General features: G+C 35.1%; 2 protein-coding genes across 2 annotated transcripts; both read right to left on the minus strand.

Moving 5' to 3' along the window:
• Positions 1-1,485: 1,485 nt before the first annotated feature.
• Positions 1,486-7,965, minus strand: LOC143552194 (putative alpha-mannosidase At5g13980). The gene is made up of 28 exons (XM_077042474.1): positions 7,756-7,965; positions 7,545-7,628; positions 6,755-6,843; positions 6,494-6,668; positions 6,313-6,432; positions 6,139-6,225; positions 5,977-6,048; positions 5,781-5,894; positions 5,599-5,699; positions 5,415-5,508; positions 5,157-5,324; positions 4,976-5,059; positions 4,818-4,883; positions 4,664-4,720; positions 4,341-4,560; positions 4,101-4,258; positions 3,920-3,985; positions 3,785-3,844; positions 3,640-3,708; positions 3,513-3,560; positions 3,314-3,433; positions 3,127-3,192; positions 2,926-3,038; positions 2,763-2,847; positions 2,546-2,665; positions 2,318-2,461; positions 2,140-2,208; positions 1,486-1,857 (listed from the first exon to the last, which is right to left on the minus strand). Exons 1-28 carry the CDS (start codon positions 7,957-7,959, stop codon positions 1,615-1,617), a joined length of 3,096 nt encoding a protein of 1,031 aa, XP_076898589.1. The 5' UTR covers positions 7,960-7,965; the 3' UTR covers positions 1,486-1,614.
• A 9,255-nt stretch (positions 7,966-17,220) lies between these two features.
• On the minus strand, positions 17,221-17,818 carry LOC143551603 (kiwellin-1-like). Its single transcript, XM_077042004.1, has one exon. It carries the CDS (start codon positions 17,816-17,818, stop codon positions 17,252-17,254), a length of 567 nt encoding a protein of 188 aa, XP_076898119.1. The 3' UTR covers positions 17,221-17,251.
• Between the last annotated feature and the right edge of the window lie 4,358 nt (positions 17,819-22,176).

A 22,176-nucleotide genomic window follows, 5' to 3' on the forward strand; every position in this document is an offset into this window, starting at 1 on the left:
GGTTGATGTTAACGCGGAACCGTTGTGGGCGGAAGGGGGGCCACAGTGGTTGAGTTTATGTGGAACCGTTGTGGGAGGAAGGGGGTCCACAGTGGTTGGTTAAACACGGAAATTGGAAACAGGTAGTACGAACAAACAATCACGATTTTACCGAAATTTCGAATTTATATTATAAACTTACATGTGTGCATATGCACACACAAGGATATGGCTGTACATATTTATACAAACGTAAATACATATTTTTACATACGCGCGTACATACAAACTATGACTGTGTGGTACGCAGAACTAATTTCGTTAAACTTATGAAACTCACTAACTATTCGTAGTTAACCTATTTTAACATGCTTTTCAGGTAATCAGATATGAGAAGTAACCTGTGCGTTACGTGTCTGATTGGTGATTGATGTCATGGGCATTTGAGTTAGAAGTAAAGTAATCGAAGAACCGATTTGATTGTATCACCAAGTTTGTAAAAGATGTTAGAACGATATAATATATTGTAAATTAGTTAGTAATGTTTTTTTATGAACAATGTATTTGATACCAGTTGTATCTGTTGCATTTCCGTTTTACGCTTCCGCAATTCGCTTAACGGGGTGTGATACATCGTCCTCGATGAGGTTTGCCCCACCACCCAATCTAGGATGTGGGATAAGGTGTACCTCGCGACACCCCCGGGGACTCACCGTCTCAGATGAGGTTTGCCCCACCACACCGAACGACACAGGAGTGGATCTGATACCACTTGTAACATCCGGCTCCTCGCACCACCAATATTGTCCGCTTTGCCCACGAAGAGCTCACGAATTTGTTTTTGGTTGCCCAGGTGGAGACTTCCCAGGAGGTCACCCATCCTGCTACTATTCTCACCTGAGCACGCTTAACTGTGGAGCTCTCTTCTCGTCCACTACCATTAAGCCCAAAACGAGTTGGTGATTTAAGAGGTGTGACATTTACTTATGAACCAAGGATCTCTCCTGTCAACGGCCGATGTGGGATTTGCCTAGGGTGTTACATAACATCTCTAATAGATCCGGATTTGTTTTATTTTAATGTCCATCACTCGTTTATGCACAAACAAAGGATCAAAGTAACCACAAACAAAATCAACACGAACATTTTAAACATTAATAAATTCAATTCAAAACCCTTAATCATAGTTTAAATAAAATAGAAAAAACGATCAAGTCAATAGCTACAAACTAACAATACGAGATAGAAAAGAACCTAACAAACTATTAGGTGATAGAAAAAGAAACCTAACATCTCTAATAAATCCGGATATATTAATGTGCATCACTCGTTTATGCACAAAGGGTCAAAGTAACCACTCGTTTATACACAAAGGATCAAAGTAACCACAAACAAAATCAAAACAGTAAACATTTTAAACGTTGATATGCGAAAATTCAAATTCAAAACCCTTCAGTTTAAATAAAAATAGAAAAAATGATCAAGTCAATAGCCACTAGCTAACGATCAAACAACTTATTACGAGATAGAAAAGAACCTAATGACTTATTACGTGATAGAAAAAGAAACCTAGCATCTCTAATAGATGATTTATTAAATCTAAACACTCAAACCACTAAGCCGGTTCGAACCAGATCATTGCAGCGAAAGATCCGAACTGACCAATCTCCTGGAGAGCGTCTTACCAAGAGTAACGATAAAGGTTCGTATCTCCATAGGGGCTAGTTCAGCCACCAGCTTTTGAGGATCAACCGGTCCACCCCTCTGGGCTGCAGGCTCATCATTCTTTGACCCTTCTACTTTCCACACCAGTCTTTTCTTTTCCATTTCTTCTCTTCCTTGGTTAGCCGATAAGCTCATTTCCGACACTTTGATTACCTTAAATTATTCAAAATTTTATAACATTACTGTCATGAACTCAGGGTCCGCCTGGAGGGTCACTGACCCTGTGGGGCCCAAATCTTATATTTGAAAATTTTATTTATATAATTAAACTTTTTTATATAAATTTTCCAAAGATTGTATATAAATTTTCCAAAGAAAAATATTTTTATGGGCCCTTTTTTCTACTCGTCCTGGGCCCTCGGCTTTTGAGGATTATCGGAGATGGCCTGCATGAACCAGTCCAAACAAAATAATGAACTGTATTTCAGATTTTACCTTCCTTTTTCCAAATAATTTCTTCAACTCGACACGTGATGTGACTGAGAGATCCTTGTCCTCTCCTATCTATAACCAGAAATAACATATAAAAATATTAAGCTTAGCTTTATCATCTATAGTATTTTAGAACACGGAAACTAAAATATAAAATAAAATAAAAAAGGCGGAAAGAAACCTCGTATAAGTGTGCTAAACGGAGAAGAACGTTTCCATCTTCAAGCTCCTGAAGTGTTAGCAATACCACATTATCAGGGAGGCTGTAGGTGGGGTCCATTCTCGAAGATTTTGACACCTGGAAATTTGTCCCTTCATTTCCATCCTGTAAAACATGATAGAATTATTTTTTAAAACAAGCATTTATGAATCTACAAAGCAAAACTAAAAGTTGCAGTTTTATTGTCACCTGTTCAGTCACTTCAGTGAAGGCCAGAAGAAGTGGAGAATAGATCTCTTGACCATACGTTCGGCGCCACTTGGCACCCTCTCCAAGCGGGTCAATTCTAATATAGTATTTCCCTTGAACCTGTGCATACAAGTGCCAACACCAACTGTATTATTAATGTGATTAATTAAGAAAGACTGAGAATTATTAAATCAAAGAACTTATAGAAAACGCTTACAGCTAATCCTCTACAGTCGTTGCCAACACAAACTGTTTCATTTAGAGCTTCTGCGACGCCTTTTCCATCATCATACAGCAGTCTCCTACAAAACCAATTATCCATTATTATATATACAACGTGTGGCTGATACAAATAATGACATCATCAAGGAAAAACCTACCTGTGGAGCATCAACTCCAACTGGCCATCAACAATGCTGGATCCACCAATGGATCTATCTACCAAAATCGAGAGCTCGCTTTTTTTGTCTTTTAGGTAAATTCCGAGATTTATCTACATAATAATCCAACTTGAGTTATATACATGAAACTCAACTTTGAGTTATATATACAAAAAAATTGCAAATGAAAGAAAAACATACAGGATAATAATTTCCTGCAATTGGTTGGTTCACATCAAGATCCCAGTCAGCTCTATAGTCTCGAATCTGCCACAGATATTTAATTTCAATATAATAAATATAAAAAAAGCATATATAATAAATATTAAATTAAACATAATAAATATAAAAAAATCTAGTGAAATGGTACTGCAGGTCTGCAGCATACCCGTTCAATGAAATCTCGGCCGTTAGAATCAGTGTAAAATGTTTTATTGCTCTTCATGGTGGTTGTGATCTGAGTTACAATCTCTTTTCCAACTCCATCCTCAATAGGTATGGGGCCCACCTGAAGTTTAGAATATAATAAATTATAATAAAACACATCCCCCATAAAACAAAAGTAAAAGGAAAATTAATGAACTTACAGTGAATTCAACTTCAGCATGTTCCATGTTTTTGTACACTCTAGTGATCTACCCAGTCATGAACAAAAACATCAATTAAATAATTAAAATTAGTCAGAAAAGAATGTTTGATCAAATAATTTATTACCTGGTAAATCCATGGACTTATTTGCTCATGTAATTCGTCATATATATTACCATACATATATGTTATATCCTGATGTTTAATTCAACATTAGTAACTTGATAGTGGTTATAAATCATAGGACACGCATATCAGAAAGCTTTTATACCTGCAGTTTATGACCAATAGGATATGTACCATTTGGACGGAAAACATATGCTCCAGATGCCTAGACAAGAAAAGGTGTAAACAACAATCCAAGAAAAAAAACAATAACAATAAATGAAAATAATAATAAAACTACCTGCAGCCCCGTAGTGCCATCAAATCCAGCATAAAAGCTATATGATTGCTTCAAAGAGGCTTCAATCTTTCATAACCCAACATCAGAAAGGTTAGATACACATTAGCAGTGTACATTATATAATAATATATAACAAACAAACAATCAAATTACTTGAACCAAATAATGATAGTAAACTTACAGAGCTTCGACTGTTAACATACTGAGAAAGCTTTCCGTCACTTTCGGAATATATTAACTTCAAATTTCCTTGCCCTATTTCTATTTCACCGTATTCTGGCTCGGTGTCGTATTCTGGCTTGGTGTGCTTGTAGACAACTTTTTTCACAAAATTTGAAGCTGCATAGTAAATTTATTCGATATGTATACATCGACCAAATTTCAAATAAATGTATTTCATATAAAATATTGGACGTTTTACCCGGTTTTTTGGAGCTAGAAATGGTGTATGTGCTAAAACCCAATGGTGGTACAGATGCTGTAAATGCAAGCCAGAATTTGGGGGTGGTACTCGGTGATTTACCCGTGTATGCAGTGGCGTAGTAATTTCTATAAGATATAGATTCATTTTGTAAAAGCATAAGTTGAGATTCAACTTCTTTCCCACTGGAATCATAGACAGCAATATTATCATTCACAACCTGTCAATTGTAACATGTGCATGACATAAGATTTATACAAAAACCAGATAACATATATACAGAAGAAAAAATATTATGGTAAGGAACCTAATGTAATACTTACTGGAAGTCTTATAACATCAGATCTATTCCACCCCAAGGAATTGTAGACAACAACCATCTACATTAAATATGATAAATCCATTCAATTTAACGAGCATATGTAGAATGCAACTTAAAGTTTAATATATCAGGTATCAAGTAAGCATCTCACTTACCAACTTTTTGCCAGATGAAAGATCAGCTTCAGTTGAAGGACAATAGCTTATGTTAAGAAGTGCACACTGCAAATTAATGAAGAAAGCCGAAGGAAAACATCATTAAATATATGTTAATTATATTATTACCTATGCATGTATATATACAGCATTGGTACCTGATGAAATTTTGTTCCTGAACTTGAACAACCAGGTTTTGGTGAAACCATGCAAGCTATTGATTCTGCAACCACTGATTCAGCCTGCAAGAAACGAAGTTGTATTTCTGATCAGTTTCCAAGTTGGAAGAAATAAATAGAGTAGAACTTAAACAAGCGATAAAACTGAATTAATTTGTACCTTCTTTTGACCTATTGAGAGTCGTTTTGCATAATCATTAGCCACGTGTTGTTGAGAAGTACCACTAACACCGTCATGATGCTGAGCAATCCCCAAAGCATCACCCAAAGCGTCTGTAGTGTGCCTGGTTTTATTCCTTCCCTTCATTACTTCCAATTGCCTTGCTGCCTGATATTGATTGTAGCAAATGAGAATTAGGATCAGTAATTTTAGTGAATAATGTAAAATAGTTAAATTAAAAACACATATCACCCCCACCAGATAATAGCCACTCAACATCCTGACATAACCCTTTAGAGCTGCCCGGCTAGTAAAGTATCCTGTCCAATAGGCATCTACATCGCTTGCATATCTAACAATCAAATTCAATGCGTAATATATTAGCAAAATGGAGACTTTAATATGTGATTATATATTAATATTAAACTTTAATTATACTTACGGAAAATAGTCGTTTTCTTTAAGAGGCCATGAGCTGGTCTCAGCATATTTAGCATCAGTGTATATTGATGGTGTTGAGTAGAGAGCATTGACCCGACCATCCTGTATGCATAAGCAGTCAGAATTTAAATATAAAAAAAAATAAACAAAAAGCAAGTAAAGGTGGTTGGTGAAGTAACTAACTTTATTGACATAATGTATGAACTTGTCCATATTCCTATACCATGACTCTGCATACTGATATTTGAAGTCGGTCCCCATCATCCACATTACATGATTTGTGCGAGTAATATTCGCCTGAGAGTATAAAAGAAAATTTCATAAATCTTCGGTTGATTATACAGGCGGCCATTAAAAGTTTAAAACATATATAGCTCACCTGTGCAACGGCCGCAGCCACGAAATCATTAACTCGTTCTTCAACATTATAGTCAAACAAGTCCATGTCATCCTTCAGTGTTACAAAAGCAATTATGTTACATACCTGCATGTTTCCATAAACATTCATAAACCTTAAAGTAGAAACAAGTCCATAGAGTACCTGAACAATTGGGGAATCATCATTAACTTCAAAGTAGAAACCGCCAGGTGGCGGTTCATAATTCTCGGGGAAAGCACCAGCAAAGATCTGTAAAGATTGATAATATCATGTTAGCCAGTAAGTCTTCTGGATAAACCAATTACAAACACTAATGATAATAAAAGTTAAGCACACCTGTGAAGATGAACCGAGACTCTTGGATCCTCGCCAAATAACTTCAAGATGCTTATCCCCTTTTCGTTTAGCCCTATCTTGGTAATCAATTCTCCCGAAGTAAACAGAATCAAATCCAACCTAAATAAGATTATTATTTAGTATGCATTGATAACGGCGGTAATATAACAGAAAAGCAGACCTCTGCCCCCAATAGGTAAGCCTGCACAGCAGAATGACCAAAAGGGTCAATTTGCCAACCAATTCTCGGTGTTACATTGAACTGTTGCTTAATAAACCTATGCCCATAAGTTGTTTGATCAATCATGTCAATGTAATGTGGTGCTGCTTCATCATGCATGCACCAACCTCCATTTCTACCCAACAAAAACAAATGTATCAAAACCAGAATTTAAGCAATCATACATCAACATTAATAAAAGAGTCAACTATATCTGCTTACATCATCTCAAGCTGACCCTTGCTAACAAGACGCTTTACTGTAGCCTGGGTTGCCTCACTCTGATCCCTCCACCAACGTTGGAAAAATGCCTGCAACATTCATAACAAAAATTAACATCTACATTTAGGAGTGCAAACAAGACAAGCCACTCATTGTCTCGCTAAAAGCTTGAATCGAGCCGAGCTTATACGAGCTCAAACCTAAAAAAAAGCTTGTTTAACAAAAGAGCCTGAGCTTGAGTATTATTTATAAAACTTTTACTATATATAATTTCGTAGCTATTATTATATGTGATAAAAAAAGTTTTAAAAATATATATTATGGCATTATGTTATACATAAAAATTATAACTAAAATAAAAAAATAAGTATAAATAAAAATAATTAATAAGTATAAATAATTAATAAATATTAAAGTAAATTAGTAAATAAGCCTGAGCCGAGTTCGAGTGTTCAAAACGATCTGAGCTCGAGCTTGAAAAACTACTCACAAGCCGAGCTCAAGTGCTCGAAACGAGCCTAGCTCGAGCTTGTAAAACTACTAACATGCCATCTCAGCTCGGCTAGTTTATACCCCTACTTACATTCTCCCTAAACCAAATCTAGTACAAATATAAGTAAAACAATCAATAAACCACAAAACAATCTTGAACCTCTGCTCGTTTACACCGATTCCACATTAACCAAACAGTCCTAACTCACCAGTACCCTAACTCAATTCCTATCGCATCTATCTATCTAAACTAAAAGTCAAAATTCACATTAAAACCAAATAATTCAATAACCATAACCTGCTCAACATAAATAAACTTCCGATTCTTATCCGCTAGCAACGCCTGAATCGTCGAATCCAGCACGTTCTGAACACACGCTCCCTGTATAACAACCAACACACAAATTAATTATTAAACACATTAAACAATAATAACTTAGCTCCTAAATTAAAATTAAAATTAAAATTAAAAGAATAATAATAATTAATAACTAATCAAAAATAGACACCTGAATTGAGTTATTGGAGCCGACGTAATACTGATCAACAGTCTTCAACCAGCCTACGTCATCATGCGTATGCGCTACCAGATGAACGTTAAGCTTCCCGTCCACTACTCCTTGTGCGGTATCGTATATCATGTATTTCGATTCAACGCACACAGTTATCACAGCACACAGTACTAACAGCACAAACGCTCGTGAATCCGCCATTGCGGACGCTGTATGTTGAATTAAAACAAGCGCAACAGATAATAATAAGTTGAATGTTTAGAACAAACCGCTTAACAGATTAATAAATAATAAGACTTACGAGATGAAGAAGAAATAGTGCGTGAGTCAGCTAGTAGTTTTGGTTATCCAATAGTGGTGACCTCGATGGCTTGTTAAATAGTGACGGATGATCTGTAACTCTGGCCACGTTTAACGGGCGATAAATTCTACACTGATCATAATAATAATAATAATAATAATCAGTATCGTTGATACACGACGATAACTATTGGACTCGTGTGGATAGATCTTACTCAAATTACAGGTTTATCTTCTTTTTTGGAATTATTATGTTAATAATTCTTTTAATTATAGAAACTATAGTGGCACCATACTTAGAACATAAATTAATACTTATCCCACTTGATTTTATTGAATATTGGTAATAAAGGATTTGAGCAAAGCTCTATGAGAACCCAGAGCCTACCCGTGTTTAGTCTCACTGTGTGTTAAGCAAAAAGTTATGTTTTTGTGGTGGCACAACGACTGTCTAGTAGCAGCCGGCAGTATGGTTTTCCGGGAGAATGCCCAAACCAAACTCTGAAGTCAGCATGAGTCTGATTAAGACAACATAGTCTAACCAGAGTCCGGCAACAAGACTCTTCAAATTAGAGAATGCGGTGGCATAAAATAAAAAGAAAGTCATTCAAATAAATAATTGAATTGGGGTGCTTGATACTGGATTTCATCAATTACGGTAGGATCCGATAGAGATCCAGATGGGATTATGGATAGACTTGGTTCAAAAGTTGAATTACGTGGATTAAAAAGTGAAGTGCCAAAATTGTTCCTATGGTTTGGTCAATTTTGTGATTCTCATCCAAAAATGTTTTTTTTTTCACAATTGAACCATTTATGTTTCCTTTTTGTTGCCATTTTCATCCAAATTACTAACTCTGTTAGTTTTTCATTGTTATTTGTTTATTTTATTACCTTTTAAACTTTAAATAAACTCAAAATAATAAACAATACAAGTTAAAAAAAAAAAACAAATTAAAATATATATATATATATATTATAATCCCAAACCTAAGTACCAAACACCCCTCCATCAATCATCAATCTTCCCCATCTTCATTTTGTCTTCCTCGCCTTACCGCCGCCGCCGCCGCCGTTATCCTTCTCGTTCAAGATCGAAAAATTCCAAATCGATGCATCAACACCATCACCAAGTGTGCCTAATCGTGTCATTTTGTAAAATCTAGGTCAAACCATCGTCTTCCCAACTCTCCTCGGGAAAATCGGAACAACCGGTAGCCGTCACTCGCTTCCAAGAATAACTCCTATGCGATAGCGGAGGAGACGAGTTTTCACCGATCGATTGCAGTTCAGAGGGTTCAACATCGTTTCGTTCCAGATCTGAGGGTGTAGGGTTCAATACCCGATTAACGGCGGCGGCTGAGGCGAGTTTATGGGTGGTTGAGGTGAGTTCAAGCGGTGGTCGGGTTATGATGGTGGTTGCAGGTGTTTGACGTAAAAGAAGACGAAAAAATTCATTCTGCTAATTGTGCTATATATATGTACAAGAGAATTGAGCCTAAAGGTTACGGGTAGTACTTCGATACAAATTTGAACAAATCAGATAGTTAGAAGCACAAATTGAAGTTCAAAATCAGAAAACTAAAATGGATTAAAATGTAAACACAATAAATATATATAGTTTTGATGGGTTTAAGATGATAACACAGTATTTACTTTCCTCATAAATATATTAAAAAGATGGTTTTACCCCTCACTTAACAACGCAAAACTAATGGAGTTAGAAATTTGGACGAATTTGGCAACAAGTAAGAAACCTGAATGGTCTAATTGCAAAAAATAAAAAATTTGGACAAAAATCGTAAAACTGACCAAATCATAAGGACGATTTTGACACTTTACTCTGGATTAAATGATTATCTATTGTCTATCTAATATATAATATATATAAAACACAAGTTTTGTGCCACTAAGCCGTCACTGGGTCACTTGGCGGCACCATACTTGTCCATAACATTTTTTTTTTCGTTTGGATATCGTAACGAACATAACAGAAGCTAATTAAATGACAATTCTGTTTTTTCTTTTGTTTGTTTTAATTCCGATATCATAACGAACGTGACAGAAAACAGACTAACTCGCATAGACTCAACGTCTCAACGCCCGGGACCATCAACGCTCGAGTTTATCGACCGATAGCACTCCTTGGTCCACTCAATTCTCATATTTTTTTCCTCTTTTTTAGCTCTGGTATCATGACAAACGTAGCCTAGCCGGAACCGACCGAATTTGTGTTAAGTCACCGCCTTAATGCCCAGCACCAATAACGATTGGGTTTTACCACCGCCCAAGCTTACCGACCAAACAAACGTCGTTTTAAAGAATTTATTTTTTTATATGTTAATTTGACGAATATACTTTTTATATGCTAATGGCGTCTGTACAGTAACGAACGTAAACGATACTAACTGAATTCGCGTCAACTCACCGATGTAACGCTCGGGTTCTACCAACACCCAAATTTAAACGTTAAGGTTTTACCAATTGCCCAGACGCAACACGCCGGATGAAAATCTAGTCGATTAATAAAGGAGGTTGATGTTGACAGGATATGAAATTATGAATAACGAATTTTTATTTTGAGGTTTATTTAGAGGTTTATTCAATTATCTTGTTAGAATGATATTAGTTTAGTTCATTTTTAGTAAGTATGATTTTCTGGTGTTGGTGTTGGATAATTCAACTTGGAAATTCGATATCCTCTATCAAGACATGATTGACATTTCCAGAGGCGTTAAATTGTATAAAAAACACATGAAAACGTTGAACCGTCCACATAAGTTGCGAGTTGCGTTAAAACTTAAAACATGACATAACAAAATTTTAACCGAACGTTAAAGTTAAACCACAATCTTATAAAATAATAATCAAGCCGTAACGATAAAAAACTCACATAAAAAAGGATATAAAAAAATTAAAAGAAATTTGAGGGGTTGTCATCTATGCTTATATATATACTTGTACATCAGTACGTGCAATTTTGTTTTTAATTAAACTTAAATTGAAAGCTAACACGTCGCAACAGTGTATTTGGAATTTAATAAAGCATTATATTTTAAAAGTTATAAAAAAAATCTCATCAAATAGAAAATGGTATATTTATTTTTGAAAAAAGTATAGGATGTGAATGGTTACTTTTATTAAAGGAGAGGGGTCGTGTTGTAAGTTGAAACTATAATGAGTATGCATTGAATGATAGTACCCAAAGCATTAAGACTGAGATAAAGTTCAGACAACGTTTTTGTGAGGAGAAGCATTTTAAGAGGTCGTATTGTAACTTGAAACAAAAAAGGGCATCCACTAAAAGTTGGTACCCAAAGTAAAGACTAAAGGGTGATGCAAAGTTGAATAGTTTTTTTTATCAAATAATGGTAGATTAATCTTTTATTTTTTAAATACTTTATCTGATTGCATAGAGATAAATACGAGTACATGGATGTAGAAGTTTTAAAAACTTAAATAAGAAATAAATATGTGTTTTAGTTGAATTAAAAGAATAAGAATGTGAATAAGAAATTGATAAATATGAGTTTTAGGTTAATAATAATAACGTGAATAAGAAATTGATAAATATGTATTTTAGTTGAACTACAAGAATGGGAATATAAGTTCAATGTCAATGATGTTACATGTGATATTTAAATGTTTCTTGTATTTGTTAATAAGTATTTTATGTATTTATATTATCAGTCATGGTTGAATCAACCCATGTGCTGTTTGCTTTAGATTTTAGAAATACACAGAATATGACCACAATCTTAAAAACAGTGTTGGGTGATTAAAGAAAAGAAAGGAAAAAGTATGAGAAAAGAAGAAAAAAGAAAGTTGATATGGTGGGATATAAAGCTGTTATTAGCTCGTGAGGGAATCCAGGGTATTATATAAGAAATGAAAATTGGTTTTTATTGGTCTGAACTTTTTTATTTTTGTCGGTGCTAGTCCTAATTTTTATTTTGGCTGGCAACGGTCCCAACTTTAATATTCGTTTCTTCCACCAGTCCATGACTGACGGAGCACTAACTCCGTTATGGTTTTGCTTACATGTCAATCTGAGTTGTCAAAAACATCTTACGTGGCAGCCACCGTGGATTATTGTATATAATAATACAGGTTCATCCATAATTCTGCAAACCCTAGAAATCCAAGTGATTAATACAATCCATGTTTGTTAAAATTAAGTTAGGGTTTTTGATTAGTGGATTAAAATGATTCAAAACCATGTTTTAATTACCTCGAATGATGCCGGGAAAGGGGTGAATGAAGTTGGCCGAAGCTCCGAGCTTGGAGGAAGGATTACGGGGTTAAGAGGATATATCAGTGAGATTTGAGAGGATGAGCAAGTTTAGCTTGGTGTGTGGGTCTTATTTATACTAGTAATTGCGATGAAATTCATTAATCAGTGTTAATTGCTTATGGCCGATTTTCCGGTGAAGGTTACGGGAATTAGTTCGACGGTTAAGGCGTTAAAATATAATTAGAATGTTAATTATTGTTGTTTATTGCCGTCTAACTACGTTATTCTAAATTAACGGGTCAAGAACGGGTGAAATGGGGGTGTTTTTCGGTGGTCGGAGCCGCACGCCGTTGCCGGCGGCAGCTCGCCGGGAATACGGGCTGCAGGTGGGGTTGGGTTATTTTCTATTAATTTAATATATTTCAAATTTATAATTTCAGTTTAGACCCTAAAGTTTGAGGTTATATTAAGTATAAACCAAAAACATAACGGAGTTAGTGCTCCGTCAGTCGCGGACTGGTGGAAGAAACGAATGTTAAAGTTGGGACCGTTGCCAGCCAAAATGAAAGTTGTGACCACCGCCGGCAAAAATGAAAAAGTTGGGACCAATAAAAACCAATTTTCCTATAAGAAAAAATAGGGCAGTGTTTGGTATGTAGAAATAATAGTGGAAATGAAATAATTCCTTACATTGGAATGGAAAAAAGCGGTGTTTGGTACTCAATGGAATTGAATCATTCATTACACATAGAATCTCATTCCATCAAAACCATTCTTTTCCACCCCTCTTCTTTTTTTTCATTTCATTCCTCCTTCACCATACTTTCTCACAACACCACCACCACCTAACAACGACCACCACCACTACCTTTGTTGCCACCGCCCGACCGCCACCGTCGTCGTTGCCACCACCTCTGTCACCTTCGCCGCCGCCGCCACCACCACCGCCCTATCATCGCCATCACTACCAATGCTACCACCGCTTGACCATTGCCACCCCCACCACCACCACCACAACCACCGCCCACCACCACCGTCGCCACCGACACCAACATTTTCGTCGCCGGAGCTACCACCACCATCGCCATTGCGGGGGGGGGGGGGTTGTAAAAATAAAAACAAAATTGATAAGAGTGTTTTTATTATTTTTATTTCATTCCTATAATTATTTTTGAATACCAAACAACATAAAATAATAATTCATTTCATTCCCATAGGTTAACCAAACAAGACAAAGGAATAGTAATGATTCGTTTCATTCTCTTGTTCATTCCATTCTTTCTCCTATTCCATTATCCCTTCATTCCATTACCTCCAACCAAATATACCCTAGGTGATTAAAGAAACGTACAAGGAGTGACATGTTTACCGTTAACACAAGAACATAAAAAACAAAAGAGCATTTCATCGTGTGAAAGGGTTCAAGTCCTATATAGACTATGATATACACAATATACATATTTGAGAGTAAAATTAGAGAGTGTATGAGTTAGGAACAAAAGTGCTTTGAACCATTTGTATTTTAGTTTTCCAGTTTTGATGGATTACACGTTGAATTGTGTCTTGTATGTTGATTTTTACCTTATTTTGAGAAATAACCAAAAAGCTTATGAGGCAATAGATGGAAACGAAGAGGTCAGATTTGGACATAATAATGACGGGTCCTCATAAAAGAATTAAGAGGTTAGACTAGATCAGCAACGCCGGATATACTGCATATTTCAACAGTGGCATGTATAAAGTGATAGGTGAGGTGGGTAACAAATGGAGACGAGGAGGTGTGTTGAGTTATTAGATAGGTGGGTTTCGATTGTTCTATTGCAAATCTCAATGGCGGCAACAAGGATGGAACAATTGTTCACTTTGAACGATTTTCGGGTAAAAAAGGATGTCTGCTCAAAATGAGGTCCCTTGATATCGAAAGAGAAAAATCACAGGTAGTGTTTTGTATGAAGGAATGAGAGGTGGAATGAAATAAATCATTTCAAAGGAATGAAACAAATATGTTTGGTTGTCATGCATCAATGGAATGAATCGTTCCAAATGAATGTAATTCCTTCAATTCTTAGTATTTTTCAATATTTGAGAGAATATGTTTTTTTTTTCATTTCTTCAACTAATCGAATGATTTTTTTTTTAAACAGCGACTTTCCATTAAAAAAAATCCAGCCACCAACTTCTACTAACAAGCAGCTAACAGAAGCTGGTTACCAAAAAGAGCAACGAATTACATTATAGGAATAGAATGAATAAAAATTCAAAATTAACAACAAACAATAATAATTATTATTATATTATTATTTTATTATCATTATTATTTTTCTATTATAATATAACTATTGTTTTATTATTTTATTTTTATAATTATATCGTTATTACGTTATTTGCCCTCTACTAAATGACGAAAATAATATGTATATGTAGGTTATTCTTATTAATAATAAAGTGATAGAATAATTTCATTAATACATGTTAATCAAATAAGAAAATAATCAAATAAGAAAATTGTATGGTAATTATCCATTTCATTCGTTTGTCCATAGTCTTTGAAAGTTGAATATATATAAAAAAACAGTAAACAAAGCGTTAACAATGTCCCTTCTATTTTAATACGCTAGTAATGTGATTTACATTATCTTCGTTTTGTATTTTTAGTTTATTATATATTTTAAGTTATTTATAATATCTTCGGGCCTTTAAAATTGGTTGGCTTGGTAAATTAGCAAAGTGGACATGTCGGTTTTCAAAACATTGCTATAATCAATCATAAGGCAGTTCATGTTGGTCAAATGCCATATTTAGAGAATCTAAAAATTCACCATCAAATTGCTGTTTTTGCTAGTAATCAGACTCACCAAAACATTGCTATAAATAATCATAAGACAGGTGACAATAGAGGTGCACAAACCGGTTGAAAACTCAAAACCGGTTTGGGTTAAAACCGGGTCGGTTTGATCAACAAAAGTCAAAACCGGTTTATGATCGGTTTCGGTTCAGGGTTGAAACCGGTTTCTTATTATGGTACGATCGGTTTCGGTTCGGGTTTTGATCGGTTTCGGTTCGGGTTTTGACCGGTTTTTGCCCCGGTTTTGGCCTTTCGGTTCGGTTAACCGGTTTGAAACCGGTTTTGATGGAGAAAATGACAAACCGGTTCCGAACCTACGGTTTCAATCGGTTTCTACATAATCGGTTTCAAACCGGTTTGGTTTCGGTTCAGTTTTTGGGTCGGTTCGGTTAACCGGTTTATTTGCCCACCTCTAGGTGACAACTCATGTTGGTCCCCTTATGGTTTGGCCAATATTTACATGATCTTTGACCTACCAAGTACCAACAAATTATTGTTCTAGACAACGTACACATTTAATTTTGCAACATAAATGTGCTGAAAATATAGTGCTAAAACATTTGGTTAAAATTATATTCATATTCCAAGGCTCACAAAATAAACCACCAAAAACCTTTATACTTTTTTTTGAAACGACACAAACGTTATTCGTACTATTTTAAACCAATAATCCTAAATCACTCCAATTGCCAATGTCTAAACCTATGACCTCTCATTTAAGACTCTCATTTAAGAGAGACATCCCTCTATCAAATGAGTTAGCCTCACACTGACAAAAAAGCTCGGTACTTGATCGGTGTTTTCTATACACTCAACTACTTTTTTAAGTTTCTTTTTTACATTCTATGAATAAACAATGGTGGTGAACTAGTGATTGCAATTTTAAGGTTATTTCGGCCCAACTAAAACTAAAGAAATACAAACAAAACGACTCAACAGGAAATTCACGTGGACTTCAGTTCAAAGCATATTGGGCTTAAATAATTGTTCTATTATGTTGGATTAAAAAGACCAAACAGCCCACTAAACGGAAAGGGAAGCAACTCCATTTAGGGCTGGTACGAGCCGAACCGAGCAAAGTCTTGCTCATTTACAACTGAACCGAACTGAACGGCTGAAATTCTAACCGAGCGAAAATTGAAACGAGCCAAAATCGAATCGAGTATTTTTCGATTGAACATTAAGCAATTTTCGAGCATTATTTATTTCTTTTTCACTCTAAAATTTTCAATAAGATACAATTTTGAAGGCTGTAAATAATGTATTTTGTAAACAAAATTAGTAATATTTAGACAAACGTGTAATATATTGTTCATTTTTAGGAGAAATAAGTTTCAAGCAAGATATAATGAACAAGTAAAAAAAACTTTCAGTATTCTGAAAACTTGAATTGAACGAATGAAACTATAAAATTGACGGAATAGAAAATTTTAAAAAGGTTTAAAAAATTGTATACTTATATTTATGTGTGTTCTATATATATTTATATATTTGCTCATATATAATTATATATAAAAAAATTTAAAAAATCTGAGCTGAACCGAACCGAGCAGACCTGTACTCGTTGCTTGGCTCGTTTACAAACCAAACCGAGCAGAGCGGCTCGTTTACAATCGAGCGAAAAAAATGAGCGAGCATATTTCGAGCAATTTCCGAGTGAGCGGCGAACGAGTTCGAGCGGTGAGAGATTTGGTGTTGGTTTTGCACGATAGTTAGGTTAGTTTTTCAGAATAATGGATTAATTTGTCTGGACATGAAGAATTATATGGCGACAATATACTTCTTTTATTTTAATATTTGTGATCACAACCGAGATTAGGGCTCACGTATCATTTAATTCAATCTGAGTTTCTAGTCTATGCTGGGCATGATTACATTGTGTTTGTTGAAAGCCTTGGCTTTAATGGTGTTGGTTTTTAATGTGTGTTTGTTTCCTCCATCTGTTTATTTAAGTGAATCGGATGTTGATATTGTTAGAAAAAGTAGTGAAAATCAATAACTATATTTATATGTTTTATATAATTAACCCCAAATGCATAATTTTATTAAAACAATATAGCATAACAACAGCTACATTATTAGAGTAACACCTTTTTATTTTGAAGACTAAAAACTTATGCATCTGACCAAGTGATATCTAGTTCTCCCCAATTATCTTCTGATACTCCCAAAGCTTCCCAAACAGCTTTAGATGCATCAACAATGTTATTACGGCACGGCGGTTGATAGGCATGCTCTTCATCGCACCCCATCGTAGAGTCGCACTCATCTACAACCGTGGCCTGTACGCTTTGTCCATTCCCACTAATAGTGATCAAATTACCACACCTGCTACCACCAGCATACCATCCGGTCGATAATGCCACCACCGGGGTGTCATCAGAGTGGAAACTATTGTCGCAAGACGATTCACTGCCTCCATCGCCTCCTTTTTGGAAACTATTAAGTGTTAGGGTCGCTTGTGTGCTACTTGTGACAGGCGGTGAACATTCGAAGGTCGTGTAAAAGGTACCTTGGACACAACACTGCGAGTCATTTTCCGTGTTGCATTGGCCAGATGGGGGTTCTGTTCCAGTTATGCCTCCGTTTGACTCGCAGGTTTGAGCCTTAATATGTGGGGAGCATATAACAACAAGAACCAACAATGTAACAAGGAATTCACTCATGCTGAAAATCTTCATATTTTGATTGATGAAAATTATTAGTATTAATAGAAGGTCTTGGTTACAACTTACAAGAAATTGAAAAATGGCAAGTTGTGAAGAAGACTTTTCTATATTATGTTCATATACAACTTGCAAGAAATTGAAAAATGGCAAGTTGTGAAGAAGACTTTTCTATATTATGTTCATATACGACTTACAAGAAATTGAAAAATGGCAAGTTGTGAAGAAGACTTTTCTATATTATGTTCATTCATGCAAAATTAAAAAGGGCAAGTTTTTATTTATGATATGATGACTTTTCTGTACAATGTTACAATGTATTCAACCACCCTGAAATTCCTGTATGACGACATTTTCTTTTTAGATATTTTTCTAGTATGAAAAATGATAAGATTACTTTATGCCAATGATCACTGGTACATAAGAGGCACCAACATGCTTTATTTTAAAAAAACGGGAGGTCTTGGGACTCAACGATGTTAGAAGCCTAAATCAAAATGAAATTTTGTGACCCTTTCATGTCAATTGTTAAAAAAAAAAAGAAAAAAAAAACTTATTTTGGGTTTTGAACTAGTACTTACAACTTAGCAACAACCAAGTTAATCACCAAACCAATACATAATCTAATCTGGAGTATATTATACCCATTATAATATAAACATACTTTTTTTCATTTGAAGGCTTTAATTTAGTACGGGCCAAAAACCCTTGCTTAGTTTCGTTGACCCACGGGCCGACCTGCCCACACGTGGCAAGAAAACAGTGAGTTCCAGAGTGGGTTTCCTCTTGAGAGTGGAAATGAGATAATCGAATGGATTAGTGATCCAAATATTCGTTCAAAAAATATATTATGACCTTATACAATGCTTTCATTAATGTGTTAAAAACATGACTAGGGGTGTTCAGATTTCGATTCGATTCGAATTCGATTATTAAGATTCGAATTCGGTTTTAAAAAATTCGAATTCGAGTATATTAATCAAATACGAATTTATGATTTATTATTCGATTCGATTCGAAATTCGAATTCAAATTATACATACATACATATATATATATATATATTATTTGTGTGAAATCCATAAATAATAAATGTCTATTACAAATTAATTAAACCCAATATGTCATATTATTGTTTCTTAGCCCATACTAACATGGGTATTGTTTACTTCTCCTTTTGAATATTTTGAATTTTAGACTATTTGTACTTTAGGTTTGAATTTATTATCATATGATATTATAGCTACTTTAAATTTATATGTTTGTTTTGCAATTACGCTTTGGTTTTCGAATTTTTGGCATAGGTAAACTTGAATTAGATCGTACTTATTCGAATTAAAATCAAACTTATTTGATTCGAATTCGAGTTTCAAATGCGAATTCGAATCGAATTTCGAATTGGCCATATAATACGAATACGAATCGAATAGTTCAAATTTTAATCGAATACGAATACTAGCAAAAAAAATCAATTATTCGGATTATTCGATTCGATTTAACTTGAAAATTCGTTGTTCGATTCGATGAACACCCCTAAACATGACTACTTGGTGAGGATGATATGTTAACTTTCAAATTTGGATTCTAATTGCAATTTAATGTATAAAACTATAAAAGTATTCAACTGTTGCTCAGTTGACCAAAATACCCTTTTAAAGATAATGTAGAATGTCCATTTATTTGTTCAAACGTGATATTGGTCGTTGAAGTGCACGTTCATTAAAATACGTTAGCTTCATGTAAAAGGACATAAAATTCGTGTAGCTTTCATATTAACTAACCAGATCTAATTAACTCATCTTCTCTTTCAGTATATGAATGGTGGAGGTCGAACGACATGTGGTCGGTTGGCTTGTTTTTCATCGAAGATTGGTGAAGAGAGTGTGGGTATAATTTTAAGGCTCAAAAATTACATTTAAGGGTATAATTGTCATTTAGAAAAGTTTTAACTTAAAAAATAAACAGATATCCACTCTAATGGCTTAATATGTTATTCGCAAGTGAATAATGATTACCAAATGTGTAACTTCTTATACGTAGGAAATCAAAACCGATATTGAAACATACCACATGAAATCCATGTAATTTCCAACTAATTTTTTATGAAGTCACAATATGATATAAACTCCTTTACATTAAAAGTTACACACTTAAATAAATAAATAAATTACATTATTTTAATACGAGTAAGCTACATTCGCGCTCCGCGCCAGTGGGCAAATGCAAGAACACACATAATAATGCTAGCTTTCTTTCTTTTTTTATTTCTAAATAAAGTTCACGTTCCCGGGTTTGGACTGAATCATCCAGAAACCTATGAATAGAAATTATGGAACCGATGACCAAATTATCAAAGGGGCGTTTCGAGTCTGGTTGATTTCAGGATATATTTGTACATACAAATAATTATTATTTTTTTGATAAAGGAGAACGACACGGTAAAGATTTTATAACTGGTAGAGACATGTGTCTCTTAGATGGGATGTCTTAGTTTCAAATACTGACAAGATGAGTAAATTAGGATTATTAGTGTAAAACAGTATGAGCAAGTAAGTATGGATGTAATTTTAACCAAATGCTTTAGCAGTACTATATTTTAACACATTTATGTAGTTGCAAAATTAAATGTGTCTACATTGACAAGAACAATAATTTGTTGGTAGGTTAAAGATCATCTAAATATGATCAAACCGATCAACTTCCATTGAGGGGGCCAACATGAGTTGTCACTTATCTTATGATTATAGCAATGTTTTGGTAAGTACGACTAAGAACAGCAGTTTAGTTTGTTGGTGAACTAAGGATCCGCTAAATATGACAATTGGCCAAACCACATCACTACGCTCTACTAATTTACTGGTCGAACTGGTTTTTAAAAACCCGATGATATTATAACTAAATTAAATACAAAACAAAGATAGTATAAATCACATAACTAGTTTATTAAAATAAGAAAAAAGAACGTTTACACTTATTGTTTTTATATATCCAACTTTCAAGTCTATGGTTTTTCTATTTCGGTTTCAAGGAACCTCATTTTGAACAGGCTTCCTTTTCTTACTTGGCAATCGTTCTAAGTGTACAATTGTCATATCCTTGTCGTCGCTGTTGTTGAGATGTGTAATAGAACAAACAAAGGCCGCCTATCTAATATTGCGATATATGCGATATATCTCTTTGTCTCCATTTGTTACCCCACCATTTCATATCACTCCATACACACTCGTCAGTGTCGAGATATGCAGCATATCCAACACCATTGATCTAGTCCAAAGCCCTTCATTCTTTTGGGTCTCAGTTTTTTTAGAATAAGTGATGTTTGCATTCAAGACAACAAAACTATATGGTGCTTTAACATTATAAAAATAAACAATGGTAGTGAACTAGTGATTGCATTTTCAAGGTTATTTTATTTTTGACGCAAATAAAGAAATACAAACAAAACGACTCAACAGGAAATTGGGCTTCAGTTCAAAGCTTATTTATTGGGCTTAAACAACCGTTTTATTGTTGAGCATCTTAGTCGTGTTAGCTTATTTCAAGCTTGCATTCTCCTTTATAAAAATTTGTAGCAAGTTAAAGTGTGTTCAAACCAAGCTATAAGATGACTGAGATGCCCATGCTTAGAGTAGTAACTTTCGATCTGTTATCTCAATCTTATCTAGCAATCTCTTAATATACTCTTATATTCAGAGCAATCTAGTCTGATTCTCACGCCGAAGGATGGTCACAAGGAGGAACCCCCCCCTTCTCAGTGACGAGCTTACGGTGTCTGTTTTGCAGGTCTCCTGAAGAACAACCTTCTCAGCTAGATCTCATCCGTGGGAAACATCACTTAACCCCCAGATTATTTATAATCTGTCCAGGGTTCACTTAGTGTTTCTTCATTGGCGCCATCCGTGCATAAAAGCTAGAACTATTTTAGTTTTTTCAAAATTTCTGAAGAAATGGTTAACGTTACTCGGTCCAAAGGCCAGTAACCGACCAAGAAACCCCGGTAACCACAACCCCAGCAACTGGGGGGAACACCGGCGGTTACACAAATCTTACGAACACTACCCCGACTACCCAAGCCGGGGCAAGTGCAGTAAATATTCCACTGGGGTTCACTGACGCCCAGTTGGAAAAACGAACGAGGGCCCCTCGCCAAACACTAGATCAAGTGAAGGCGTGGGCCGAAGCACGTCAAAGAGAATTCCAAGCTGAATTGGATGAACGCTTGCGTTCAGTTCAACAGGCTGACGAATTCGGCAGTACTCGCCAACACCTCAATATGAGCAGTGAGTGCGAGTACTCAGACGACGAGAGGGAGTCCGATACCGACGCAAACCCTCGCCATAAGGCGAAAGGGAAGCGTAAGGAAACGGACGTCC

Source organism: Bidens hawaiensis, unplaced genomic scaffold (assembly GCF_021521415.1).
Source record: "Bidens hawaiensis isolate Kalapana, Puna unplaced genomic scaffold, B.hawaiensis_p1.1 tig00001016_1, whole genome shotgun sequence".
NCBI classification, from domain to species: domain Eukaryota; kingdom Viridiplantae; phylum Streptophyta; class Magnoliopsida; order Asterales; family Asteraceae; genus Bidens; species Bidens hawaiensis.